The sequence below is a fragment of the Balaenoptera borealis genome, assembly GCF_965194805.1.
Source record: "Balaenoptera borealis genome assembly, chromosome: 20".
NCBI classification, from domain to species: Eukaryota; Metazoa; Chordata; class Mammalia; order Artiodactyla; family Balaenopteridae; genus Balaenoptera; species Balaenoptera borealis.
In genome coordinates this window covers 51,700,284-51,712,659 of record NC_138879.1, presented here as the reverse complement: position 1 = coordinate 51,712,659, position 12,376 = coordinate 51,700,284, and the positions used below count along the sequence as shown (strand labels likewise).

General features: G+C 54.6%; 2 protein-coding genes and 1 long non-coding RNA gene across 10 annotated transcripts in view; 1 reads left to right on the top strand and 2 right to left on the bottom strand.

The window, feature by feature from the left end:
* Positions 1-288: 288 nt before the first annotated feature.
* CXCL16 (C-X-C motif chemokine ligand 16) lies at positions 289-3,695 on the bottom strand. The gene is made up of 5 exons (XM_082371108.1): positions 3,562-3,695; positions 3,067-3,205; positions 2,678-2,760; positions 1,046-1,465; positions 289-595 (listed from the first exon to the last, which is right to left on the bottom strand). Exons 1-5 carry the CDS (start codon positions 3,626-3,628, stop codon positions 549-551), a joined length of 756 nt encoding a protein of 251 aa, XP_082227234.1. The 5' UTR covers positions 3,629-3,695; the 3' UTR covers positions 289-548.
* A 700-nt stretch (positions 3,696-4,395) lies between these two features.
* ZMYND15 (zinc finger MYND-type containing 15) lies at positions 4,396-10,023 on the top strand. 7 transcript variants are annotated; one of them, XM_082371044.1, is made up of 13 exons: positions 4,396-5,418; positions 5,858-6,092; positions 6,180-6,335; positions 6,601-6,761; positions 7,306-7,458; positions 7,778-7,858; positions 8,005-8,121; positions 8,226-8,314; positions 8,402-8,500; positions 8,663-8,816; positions 8,899-8,957; positions 9,194-9,354; positions 9,727-10,023. In XM_082371044.1, the coding sequence occupies exons 1-13, from the start codon at positions 4,749-4,751 to the stop codon at positions 9,896-9,898; spliced, it is 2,307 nt and encodes a 768-aa protein (XP_082227170.1). In that variant the 5' UTR covers positions 4,396-4,748; the 3' UTR covers positions 9,899-10,023. The 7 variants fall into 7 exon arrangements, with proteins under 7 accessions (XP_082227170.1, XP_082227169.1, XP_082227172.1 ...); XM_082371043.1 differs by having other exon boundaries at positions 8,214-8,314; XM_082371046.1 differs by lacking the exon at positions 8,005-8,121.
* Positions 4,937-12,376, bottom strand: part of LOC309618007 — a 34,532-nt gene continuing 27,092 nt past the window's right edge. Inside the window, exons 5-6 of one of the 2 annotated variants that reach the window (XR_014238235.1) lie at positions 8,601-8,723; positions 4,937-5,024 (exon numbers count right to left, since the gene is read on the bottom strand). This is a non-coding gene — a long non-coding RNA (uncharacterized lncRNA). Of the gene's footprint in view, positions 5,025-5,307; positions 5,392-8,600; positions 8,724-12,376 lie in introns of those variants that run through there. The other variant, XR_014238236.1, reaches the window with a different exon arrangement.

The window sequence follows — 12,376 nt, the reverse complement described above, 5'->3', positions numbered from 1 at the left end:
TTATATGGGTGATGTAAGGGGTTGAGGAAGTAAAACCAGGCTGTATGGCAGCTGCTGAGGAGGGGGGGTGGGAAAGCGGGAGAGGGCTGAAGTTGGGGAGGAACACTGCTGTGGTGTGAAGAGACAAGGACAAGGCACAAGGGACTTGGGACAAGGAGGTTGGCAGGGATTGGGGGTTGCGCCGAGGGGGAAGGTGTCAGGTGGCCATCAGCAGAGAAGCTGAAGCCAGGAATCATGGTAAGGGGGCAAGGGCATGAGACCAATGTCTGCAGAAAGAAGAGTCAATAATTATAAAAATAAGTTTTAGTAGTTAAAAAAATCCACGTATAGAATTTGTACAAGATATCTAGTATAAGAGGTGATTTTACATTACAGCATAGAAAAAAAAAACGGAGGGAAGGTTTAAGAGAGGGCAGTGGCTGGTTAGTTGTGTATTAAACATTGACAAATATGTAGAGAGTGCCTACCATGTGCCAGGGATTGCTCTAGTATATTAACCGCATTTGATACTGAATAAATCATAATCTGCCCTCACAAGCTTCCATTCTTTAAGCATTGGTGTCTGCTGCCACACGCACATAATGAAGGTGCAAATCTGGAAAAGATAAAGAAATTGAGAGATGAGCTCTGAGATAAAGGGAAGTTGGGTGGGGGAGTGGGGGGCAAGGGGTGATAGCTTGAACTGGGGAATCAGACTCCAAAACATTGACTATAGATCAGGTACATAGTAGGTGCTCAATAAAGATGTGTGAATTGAACGAATAGCTCCTACCTTCCTCCATCGCTTCATGTCCCACTCGTCTGCTCTAGCTGCAGTCTTGATGTTGCTCAAGCACTGCCTGGCTTTGAAGGCCATGCACTGGTCCCTCGGCCTATGGTGGCTTCCCTCCCTCCCCATTCTGTAGTCTGGCTGACTCTTCCCTCATCGCCTGTTGTCCATGGTGCAGGCAGCCTCCACATTTGCCAGCCTGAGAGCTGCTGTGGGCAGGATCCCTGCCAAGGAGGCTCTGGATCCCTGGAGGAGGGGTTCAGAAGCCCAGTTTACCTGGAGGACACTGCAGTGACTGCTCCCTCCTCTTCTTGCACAGCATGTAGAGCAGGGCCCCAGTGAGGAGGAAAACGATGCCCAAGAGGGACAGCACCGGCACCATGGCTGATGTCCCAGCTGCAGGACCCACATTTTCTCCCAGCTGCTTCTGGTTCCCCATGGTCCCAGGCCTTGCCCCCAGACGGTGGCCCGAAGTGTAAGTGGTAGTCTCATTGGGGTGGATGAGGTTTTTGTCCAACGAAGGTGCTCTTTCTGGAGGGGTGGGCTGCTGGGAAGGCTGCAGGGTGGATGGCAGGTACTTCCGTGCAGGGGTGCCCGTGGCTGAAGGTGTCTTTTCTGTGGGCTCAGGAACCTGGGTGCTGCGGGGAGGTACATGTCCCTCGCGGGCCACACTCCTGGCGTGAGCACGTCCACATTCTGAAGAAGCAAGAAGTGAGGAATCAGGGCTATGAGGGGATAAGGTGAAGAACTAGATAGAGGGAAGGGTAGTGAGTGGGTCAAGGAGAACATCAAGGGAACAGCTAAATGCCAGGAAAGAAAGGCAGGGGCAGAGGGAAAACATGGGGAGATGGAAGTGAGCAAACCACAACATGGAGCCACTGGGGCGAGCATGCATTCTGAACTGGGAAGTCAGGAGACCTGGGTTGGAACCCGGGCTCTGCTACAAAGTAGCTGTGACCTTGCCCCTTGTCTCTTAACCTCTCTGGGATTCATTTCTTTCAGCTGTAAAGCAGGGATAATTTTAGTACTAAAGGCCAGAGTAGCCAGGAAGAGTAAATGAATAAGGTAGGTCTACGTAGCCAAAGGGCAGTATGGGTACCACCAATGCTACAGAAGACAACTTTAGCTGGGACCTGGAAGAACACTTTGTGTCTTAATGGTTATGTATTTATTTTAGGAGAAAAATACAACCAGCATATCAAATTTGTGACTTCACAGATGTTCCTGCTTAGGACTAGTTGCCATTAAGTTTTTCAGAAGTGGCTGTGTACACTTAAGATTTATTCGTTTCATTGTTTGTAAATTTTACCTCAAAAGAAAAAAAAAAGGAACAATAAAATATAAAACCCTCCTTAATAATACACATGATGAAATGTCTGGGGATAAAGTATAGTCAACCCTGCAGCTTACTTGGAAGTGCACCAAAAAATATTAGGCAGGTTGATGAGGAATAGAGGGATGGATAGACAGATGGGTGTGCAATAAAGCAAATATAGTTAAAATGCTGTAAACTCGATATTGTAAAATATAAAATATATTTGCTTTATTATGTACACATATAAAAATCAAATATTATAGAATCTAGGTGGTGGGTATATGGATGTTCACTGTACATAAATCTTTCAACTTTTATTTATGTCTTTAAATTTCCATAATAAATTACTGGAAAATAAAAATAGTGCCTTGATTTCAAGGAACACATTAAGTAAATGCACAGGTGATAGGATAAATTGGCAAAAATCCTGGAAGTGATGGTGAGTGATTTCTGGTAAACAGGGACTTAAGTGAAAGTACACAGAATAGGAATGTGAGGTGTCAAAGGGGAAAGGGCTGAGGCAAAGAAAAGTGTAAGGTGGAGGCGGCCGAGCCCTGGAGACAGAGCCTGGGGAGGAGGGAGAAAGCGCTCACCTTCACGATCAAAGCAGCGCATCAGTTCCTGGACCCACCGGTCACTGCTGCCTCCACACACACTAACCAAGGGTAGCTGGAACCTGTAAGGAGGGACGTGGTCTCAGCTGCGTCTCCAATCTCCGCTCCCCTTCCCTCCCCCCCTTTCCCACCTCTTTCCTCGTTCCAAAGAAGTGAGGTCACTGCCAAGATTCAGCAGTTTCTGCTGGGACTGGGAAATTCCAGGCGGGACAGGGAAACTAAGGTGTGGAGAATTAGGGCAAACATAACCTAATGTTATGGGGACTATAGAGGGGACTAGGGGTCCTCCCAGAAGGAGCTCAAGTCTGACCAGAGAGGGTCCTGGAGGCTCCAGGAGGCTCTGCGCTCCCAGGGGTGGGTGAGATTACCTGACGTAGGAAGAGCAACGTTGATAGACTTTCAGGTATTTTCGGAGATGTCCCATGTATTGATCGTTAAGAGGGGAGTGGGAAGAAATTCTTCTATCACAGGGACAACTTCCAGCGATGCTACCTTCATTGCCATCGCCTGAGCAGGACCGAGGTGGTCAGCACAGGTTCCCCGGTTCACGGGCTCACACACCGGTAAACTTAGCCTCCAACCCACAGCCCCACTGCAGCCTCTCCCCTAGACCCGGGGATCTGAGCCCCTCCCACCCCCCGGGCTCAACTCACAAATTACACTCCCCAAACACGTCCATAATCACACCTGGACCCTGGTGTTCCCCGGCCCGTCCCCAACCCCAGGCAGCTGGCCCTCCCCCTGCCCCGGCTGCCGTGGGGACCCTGGCTCCCCACTTATTCAACTCAACCCCGCGGCCCTCGTGTCCCCCACCCCCTTCCCCGGATTCGGGGATCTGGGCACCAGCCGGGCCCCTGACGAACCTGGAGGAGTGTGGCACGCTAGAAATAGTAGGAGCAAGAGGAACCGGAGTTCCCGGCCCAGCATCATCTCGGGCCCGCCTCGCCCTGTCTGACTCCCAGACGTGCTCCGGAGTCTGACGTCCAGCCGGTTTCTCAATGGCTTTCGCTTCCTTCTCCCGCTACGGCCGAGATTGTGCGGGAGACGGCGGCCGTCGGCACCGAGGCGGGGCGCGAGGCGGCGGAGCCTCCCTCTGGGCGCCCTCACCGTCTCGAACTGATAAGTGCGGTCAGTACCGTTTTAACCGCGTGATCGCCGACCTGGGGCGGCGGGGAAACTCCGGGAGGCGGAGCTCCTCCGCCCGCGCCCCCGCACCCAGCCCAGAGCCCCGTCGAGGGGGCAGCCAGGAATGTTTGAAGAAGGCGAAAGAAAGCGGAAGAAAGTCCAGGCTGCAGGGCCAGGCGCGGCGGGCGGGCACTGCCCACTAGGCTGATCCAGTTCGGCCCGGGGATGCCAGCCCCGCCCGCCCGCCCGCCCTCCGCAGGTCAGTCGGCTGGACCTCCTCCTTCGAGAGGCTTTCACTTTTCGGGCTTGGGTCCGGCGCACGGGGATCCAGTCACATGGCTGGAGTGACCGCGGCGGATGAGTCCGCGCGCCCAACAGCGCAGACACTGCCCTGAGCGCCTCTGCGCCGCGCAAGACACGGGGGGCGTGGCAACCCGAGGAGCCGGCGCGGGGCTCGGGCAGCCTGACGTCACGCCCCACCCCGAGGTATTTACCTTCGAAAAGTGGTGGCGGCTGCAGGTACCGGAGTAGCGGACCGGACGGGAGGGGCTAGGTGTACCGGGGCTCACCGCCAAACCTATTCAAGCCGAAGAGATGCCCTAGCTCCTGTCCCCCTCCTCCCACACCCCACAGACGGATCCAAAACTTCCCTCCTCACCAAACCCTTGCCCATAGGATTAGCGCTCTCCCACTTCTATCCTCAACTCAGACCCTACCTTTGAGGGTTTGAGCCTCAAATTTTGAGCCCCAAAGACCACCTCCCTCCCGACTACCCATCCTTAACCCTAATCACCCACTTTCAAGTCTGGACCCCATTCTCACCCTGAATTCCCATCCTCAGCCCTGAAAACTCCTTTCTCGCTCCTAACACTCATCCATAGATTCCACCCTAAGTGACCCTCAGACCCACACTCTCCCCCATTTTATGACCCAGCCCCAAACTCTCCCGAGTACCTCTCCCTCACCATATATCCCTCCCTCTGCTCAGTCTGGGCCCAGGCCTTGTGCCCCTGAAGACATGGAGTTTGTGTCTGGATACCGGGATGAGTTCCTGGATTTCGCTGCCCTCCTCTTTGGCTGGTTCCGCAAGTTCGTGGCGGAGCGCGGGGCCGTGGGGACCCGCCTTGAGGGCTGCTGGCGGGAGCTGGAGGCTCAGATCAGGAGGCTGCCCCAGGACCGCGCCCTTTGGGTGCTCCACGTCCTGCCCAACCGTAGCGTGGGCATCAGCCTGGGGCAAGGGGCAGAGCCAGGCCCTGCACCAGGCCTGGGGGCTGCCCGGCTCCTGGGAGACGAGCCCCCACTCCACCTGCGGGACCTAAGCCCCTATGTCAGCTTTGTCAGCCTGGAGGAAGGGGACGAAGAGGAGGAAGAGGAGGAAGGAGAGAATGGAGAGGAGGAGGATGCAGGCCCCGAGAAAGTAGAAACAGAGGAGGATGGGGAGCCAGCCCCTACCAGCAGGGACTCCCCACAGGAAGCAAACCCCCCAGGGGAGGCAGAGGAGACCGAGCAGGAGGCAGGAGGTCGCGAGGTTGGCTGCCAAGAGGACAGGGCGGAGGACGAACCAGGGCCTGAGAGGAGGAAGGGACAGAGAAGTGGTAAGAACCCAGGGCTGGCCCTGCCCTGCCCCCGCCCAGGCATACTCCCCTTCAAAGCCCTCCTCTGCCCCTCAGAATCCAGTTAGGAGTCACAGATGGGTGGCCCTCAGGCCAATCTGGCCTAAAAAGGTGTCTTCACTGATCCACAGTGTTCTTTGTTTTTTAAATTTGAGCCAACATTTAAACATTAAAAGAAAAAAATTCCAGAAGTCTGGAGTTACCCCTTCTCAAGAAAAATGTAAAGTTCCCACAGCAGGCCCACATTTCCACCTGGCAGCAAATGCTGGTTCTGTGTAGCCGCAGTCCCCTTCCGATGAGGCATGCCCTCTCTACCTAGTCCCCTTCGCTCAGTCTCCTAGTCCCCGTGGGCATTTGATTTGGTATCCCTGACCCTGACAGTCTTTGCCCCCCCACCCCCGACTTTTCCCTTTTTCCCCAGAGGCGGCCCCCCTGCACCTTTCCTGCATCCTACTGGTGACGGATGAACATGGCACCATCTTGGGCATTGACCTGCTGATGGATGGAGGGCAGGGGAGTGCAGGCAGGGGCTCAGGGACACAGAACCTGGCTCCTCGGGCCTATGCTCTCCTCTGCCACAGCATGGCCTGCCCCATGGGCTCTGGAGACCCCCGAAAGCCCCGAAAGCTTACTGTGGGAGACGCCCAGCTGCATCGGTACAGAAACCTGGTAGAGGGTGGGGAAGCCTGGGGCCCTGGGCTCCTGAGCCCCCCAGCCTGATGCCGTCTCCACCCCCCATTCAGGGAGCTGGAGAATCTGGTCCCAAGGCTGAGAGTGAAGCTAGCCAAGACCCCGATGCGGACATGGGGTCCCCGGCCCGGCTTCACCTTTGCCTCCCTTCGGGCTCGAACCTGCCATGTTTGTCACAGGCATAGCTTTGAAGTGAAGCTAACCCCCTGGTGAGCAGCCTGCAGAGATGGAGCGAGCGGAAGGAAGACCCCAACAGTCAGGCAAACAGAGAGGAAGCAGGCTGGTGGGGGGCCCTGCAGACAGACAGAGTGAGGGACAGGGAAACAAGAAGATGACACACACAAAAAAGCTGTTATAGGCAGAGAGAGTACAAACAGAGTGCGTATGGGCAGCCGCAGGACAGATGGACAGCAGACAGGGGACCTACATACACTAACACTGAGTGCCCACCCCCCCCACCCCCTGTGACCCCAGCCCCCAGTGTGGCGCTGTCTTGTACTGCGGAGAGGCTTGTCTCCGGGCTGATTGGAAGCGATGCCCAGATGATGTGAGCCACCGATTTTGGTGCCCAAGGCTTGCAGCCTTCATGGAGCGGGCCGGAGAACTGGCAACTCTGCCTTTTACCTACACCGCAGGTACCCTAAGGAGGTCAGGATGGGTGGGGGAAAGTGGGACCCGGTCTTTGGAACTGGGGCCCCAGGTGCCTGGGAACAGGGTCCTGGGCTTGAAGGCTAAGTGCCTGGGGCTGGAATCTAGATCCCTGGAATAACAGCTGGGTGCTGGGTATTTGGGGCTGGGGGCTAGACCCTTGGGGCTGGACACAGCATCTCTGGAGCTGAGGACTGAGTGCCCTGGTCCCTGAGAGAACTTACGGGATTCGGGAGTAGGGATTCAAATACTTGCTTCTCAGCTTCACCACTAACTGGTGACCTGAAATAAATCGCTTTACTTCTTAGAGCTATTTCCTCACCTGTGAAGTGGGCAGACTAACAAATGTTAAAACCCATGAAATTGTTATATGGGTTCTGTGGGCTACGCTGTAGACACTCAGAAATGTTAATAGTTCTCTGTCTGACTAGAACCAGACTCAGACTCAGGGTCCTGGGGAGAGACTGAGGAGAGCCAAAGTCTGGAATCCTGGCCACCAGGCCCTCAACCCCTCCCCTCATCCTTCTCCAGAGGTGACCAGTGAAACCTTTAACAAGGAGGCCTTCCTGGCCTCACGAGGCCTCACTCGTGGCTACTGGACCCAGCTCAGCATGCTGATTCCAGGCTCTGGCACCCCCGGGCACCCAAGGGGCAGCACGCCATCCCTCAGTGTTCTTCTCAATGGTGCGTGGGGCCTCTCTCCAGGCATAAGTCCCTCAGACTAGAGGGAAGGACAGGAGAGCAAAGAGTTGTCCAGATCCTAGATAACCCCTCCACATACACACCAAACCTCACTACCACCACCAGGGCATTTCATGCCCTCCCCAACCCTCAGAAAAGTCACCCCTGCCCAGCCCATCCAGAAGCCCCATCCCTAGGCAGCTCCCCATTCCTCCTGCTGCAGCTCCAGGCCCTCTCTCAGGGAACACAGCTCCTTTGGAAGAAGGAAGAGGCCAGGTGGGGACCTCCCTGACACCAGGCTCCTCTTCTTTCATCCTCTCAGGAGATCCCTACCAGCTTCTTCAGGGGCATGGGCCTGCTCTGATGCCTCCTGTGCCCCCAGATCCACCCAGGGGCCTCTTTGGTGAGCTGGAGGAGCCCTGAGGGAGCTAGGGGTAGGGACGGGGCCTGGAGGGCCAGCAGTCTCGGTGGCTGAGAAAAGGGGCTATTAGACAGGAGAGGTGGGGGTCCAGGCCTGGGGCAAGGTCCCCGGTAACCCACTCTCCCCAGGCTCGTGGCAGGATTACTACACATGGCGGGGCCTCAGCTTGGACTCCCCCATGGCTGTGCTTCTCACCTACCCGCTGACTGTGTACTACGTCATCACCCATCTGGTGCCCCAGTCCTGTAAGGAGGGCGGAGGCGGGGGTAGGAGTGCGTGGAGCAGGGGGGCCAGGGGGGTGGGAGGGGAGGAGGAGACCGTATTCTTAAATGGCTAGCTTATCACCCAGTCCCTGAGCTCAACATCCAGAACAAACAGTCACTGAAAATCCATGTGGTGGAGGCTGGGAAGGAGTTCGACCTCATCATGGTGTTTTGGGTAAGTCCCTCCAGGCCTGAGGGCTGGGCATTTGGGTGTGGAGGTGGACACAGGGTGGGACCCAGATCTGTCCTCTTTGCCCTTCAGGAGCTCTTGGTCTTGCTCCCCCGCGTGGCCCTGGAGCTGCAGTTTGTGGGTGACAGCCTGCCCCCTGAGAGTGACCAGCAGCATTTTACCCTGCAGAGGGTGAGGGCTGAGGGGGGCCCTGCTCTTTAGCCCTAACCCTCCTGCTGTCCTCCTGGCTGGGCTCTGCCTTTCCATCCCTGCCTCCTCCCCCCTGTCTTACCTGATGCATCTTCCAGTACCGTAACTTCCACCGGCTTCTCCACCCCACTCCAAACTCCCCAGGATGACCTCGAAGTGTCTGTCCGTCCTGGTTCCGGGGTATCAGCACGGCTCAGCTCTGGGACTAAGGAGAAGGGGGGCCGCAGGGGCCTGCAGATCAAGGTGTCTGCACGGCCCTACCACCTGCTCCAGGGGCCCAAGCCTGACTTGGTTATCGGTAAGCGCCTGGGGTAGGAGCATGGGGGAGGTGGGAGGAGGCCATGGGAGCCAGCTTCTCCCTGCTCTCCTTCCCTCCGCAGGATTTAACTCGGGCTTTGGTCTAAAGGACACTTGGCTGAGCTCGCTGCCCCGGTTACAGGTGGGGGATGGGACAAAGGGGACCTTCTCTCACCTCCTGCCCGGTCCCTCCTCCTTTTCTGAAAGTCTCTTCTTCCCCATCATCTGCTCTACAGACCTGGGGTGCGCCAGCGGGTCCTCCTACCCCCCTCTGTGCCTGCCTCGTGCCTCTCCCCATCCCGGTCCGTCTGGGTCCTCGGGAGGTACGTGGGGTTGGAAGCCTTTCTGAGAGTGTCTGAGGCCCCGCCCCCACCCCAGTCCCTCCGAGTGCCGGCCTTCTTCACCGAGAGCAGCGAGTACGGCTGTGTGATGGACGACCAGACCATGGCGGTGGCCACGGGAGGGGGCACCAGCCCTCCACAGCCCAACCCTTTCCGCTCCCCCTTTCGCCTCAGAGCGGCGGACAACTGTATGCCCTGGTAAGGCCTTCTTACTCTCTGGCCGCGCATCCTGAAAGGCCCACCTCTACCCTCGTCTCTGCGGTCCTGGGACCCTCCTGGCCCAGCCCTACACCCTGCTTTCGCCGCCCGCACTCCCACCACTCCCACTGGAGGGTCTCGACAACGCCCACACACCCCTCTTTAGATGCAGCTCACAAAAATCTCTCCAACTCCTCGTTTCCCAGCCTCCCCCCACCCAACCCCTCTGCAAAAAAAAACCAGGTTAACGCTCGGGCTGGCAGAGCCCTAAGTTTAGCCCCACCCCCTGAAACTCGGAGCCCACAAACTCCGCCCCTTGGGAAAATCCCGGCCTCTTGGCCCCGCCCCTGACGGCGCCACGCCCCCCCTCAGGTACTGCAATGCCTTCATCTTCCACCTGATCTACAAGCCTCCGCAAGGGAGCTGGGCGCGCCCCGCGCCAGGGCCCGCGCCCCCCGCCCCAACTCCTACGGCTCCTCCCGCCCCCGCCCGTAGGCGCCGAGGAGAAAAGAAACCTGGGCGGGGGGCCCGCCGGCGGAGGTGAGGGCGGGGAGGTAGCAGTCCACCCCCTCCCCTAACACGCCTCAGAAAGGAACACGAAACAGGCGAGGCCGAGGGGGAGGCCGGTTGGCAGAACACGAAAAGGTAAATAAAGTTACTTGTTTGAAACCACTGAGTCAAACGCTCATAACTGGGTCCTTAAATGGAAAGAGGATTAAAGGATTTACGGATGACATTTTCTTCCATCTTTCTTCAGTTCCTCGACAGCTGTCCCCTCTCTTACTTGGGATTCTGACCCTCCTGGGTAATCCCAAACTTCTTCTAATGTGTGTGTTGATAAGGCATTTTCCGGCCCCAGTAACAGGGAGGGACCGGATCCGAGTCAAGCAAGACCAAGAAACAGAAAGTAGCTTCTCTCTGGGGGGGAGAGGGGGCGGGGGCAGGGGAGGCATGCAGCCTCCTAGGGGCACTCACAACCTTGGTTTAGAGTCAGTGAAAGACCCCAGCCACCCAACTGTCCAAGTTAGAAACTTCATGGCCATCCTTGACTCCACCTTCTCTCATCCTTCACGTCCCATAAAGAACCAGCTCCAGCTGAGTCAGGCTGCTGGTCACTCAACATCCAGCAGTTTATGTCCAGTCCCACTGCAAATGCCACCATATCTCGTGTTCCTTCCAAAACAGACATTCGAAACATTACTCTCTGCTTAAATCCCTTCAATGACTTTCCTCTACTTTTAAAGTCCCCGTGAGTGTGGGCCGGGCTTAATGACTCTTATCACAAAGTATAGAAAGGGAAAAATAGTGGAGAAACCTGGCAGACACCACCTGCACCAAGTGACTAGGTTTACAAGAAATAAGAAGTCATGTTGACGTTATGCTCCCTGACATGATGCAATAAGGCCACATCCCCTCTGTAGTATTCTTCCCCAAAATCCATAACTTTAGACTAATCATGAGAACACACCAGACAAAACCAAACTGTGGGACAGTCTACAAAACCCCTGACTGCTATTCTTCAAAAGTATCAAAGTCACGAAAAGCAAAGAAAGACCAAGAAACAGTGACAGATTGGAAGAGACTAAGGAGACATGACAACTAAATACGATGCAGTATCCTGGTAAAAAAAATTAATGGAAAAACTGGAGAAATTCAAATAAAGTTTTCAGTTTAGCTAATGGTATTGTATCAATGCTAATTTCTTAGTTTTGATAAACACGCTGTGGTTATAGAAGAAGTAATAAGGAAGATGTGTGAGGAGTATTTGGGAACACTCTACTGTCTTTGCACCCCACCTATAAATCTAAAATTTTTTAGATTTTTTCAAAAAAAATCTTTTTCAAAAAAGAAACTTATTCAAAAAAAAAGTTTAAAATTTCAGACTCTTTAGTATGGCTTGTAAGGTGCTTCTCTTTCTGTCATCCTCTTTTATTATAACTATCTTATTATCAAAGTTTCCAAATATACACAAAAGCCCAGAAGACTCAGCATAATGAATCTCTATGTGCCCATCACCCAGCTTCAACAATTATCAACATTTTTCAAATTTTATTATTACTCCCTGTGATAATGTGATAATATAAGAAATATATATTTGGTCTGCGTGCCCCATTTCTGGCACAAGAGCTTCTATAACCTGAGTGACAGAGGTGAGAGGAGCATCTTTTGTTATTCGTAATAAGCCCCTTTCAACCATACCTGAGTTTAATAAGGTAACTCTAGGTGGGCCCTTATTTAACTTCAGGATGGAAGTTAGATACTAGAGGAACCAACCATACGATTAGAGGGCTGAAACGTTCAGCCCCACCCCTTGCTCTCCAAGGGAGAGGAGCGGGGCTGGAGATTAAGTTAATCACCAAGCAACGTGCATAAAAATCCCTAAACGATGGGGTTCAGAGAGCTTCTGGGTTAATGAACACACTGAGGTACTGAGGCTGGCACACCTGGAGAGAACATGGAAGCTCCAGGCTACCCGCTCTTCCCTCACCACACCTTGCCCTATACCTCTTTTCCATTTTGCAGTTCCTTTATAACAAACCAGTAATAATTAGTAAACTGTTTTCCCGAGTTCTGTGAGCCATTTTAGCTATTATTGAACCTGAGAAGGAGATCACAGGAAGCCTCAGTTTATAGTCAGTTGGTCAGAGGGCCCAGGGCTTGCAATTAGCATCTGAAGTGGGGGCAGTCTTTTAGGACTGAGCCCTTAACCTGTGGCAGTCTGTGCTCACTCTGGGTATTTCGTGTCAGAAGTGATTGAATTGGGACTTCCCTGGTGGCGCAGTGGTAAAGAATCTGCCTGCCAACACAGGGGACACAGGTTCAATCCCTGGTCTGGGAAGATCCCACGTGCCGTGGAGCAACTAAGCCTGTGCGCCACAACTACTGAGCCCGTGCTCTAGAGCCCACATGCTGAAACAACGGAGCCCGTGTGCTGCAACTGTTGAAGCCCACGTGCCTAGAGCCCGTGGTACGCAACAAGAGAAGCCACTGCAATGAGAAGCCCACGCACTGCAAAGAAGAG

Coding starts and splice junctions, on each gene's coding strand:
- CXCL16 (XM_082371108.1), bottom strand. CDS start 3,628: ATGATGCTGGGCCGGGAACTCCGGTTCCTCTTGCTCCTACTATTTCTA. Junction 2,761..3,066: donor CGTTGCTCTTCCTACGTCAG/GTAATCTCACCC, acceptor CCCTCCTTACAG/GTTCCAGCTACCCTTGGTTA. Junction 596..1,045: donor GTCACTGCAGTGTCCTCCAG/GTAAACTGGGCT, acceptor TATCTTTTCCAG/ATTTGCACCTTCATTATGTG.
- ZMYND15 (XM_082371041.1), top strand. CDS start 4,749: ATGACCCAGCCCCAAACTCTCCCGAGTACCTCTCCCTCACCATATATC. Junction 5,419..5,857: donor GAGGAAGGGACAGAGAAGTG/GTAAGAACCCAG, acceptor CTTTTTCCCCAG/AGGCGGCCCCCCTGCACCTT. Junction 7,859..8,004: donor TCCACCCAGGGGCCTCTTTG/GTGAGCTGGAGG, acceptor CACTCTCCCCAG/GCTCGTGGCAGGATTACTAC.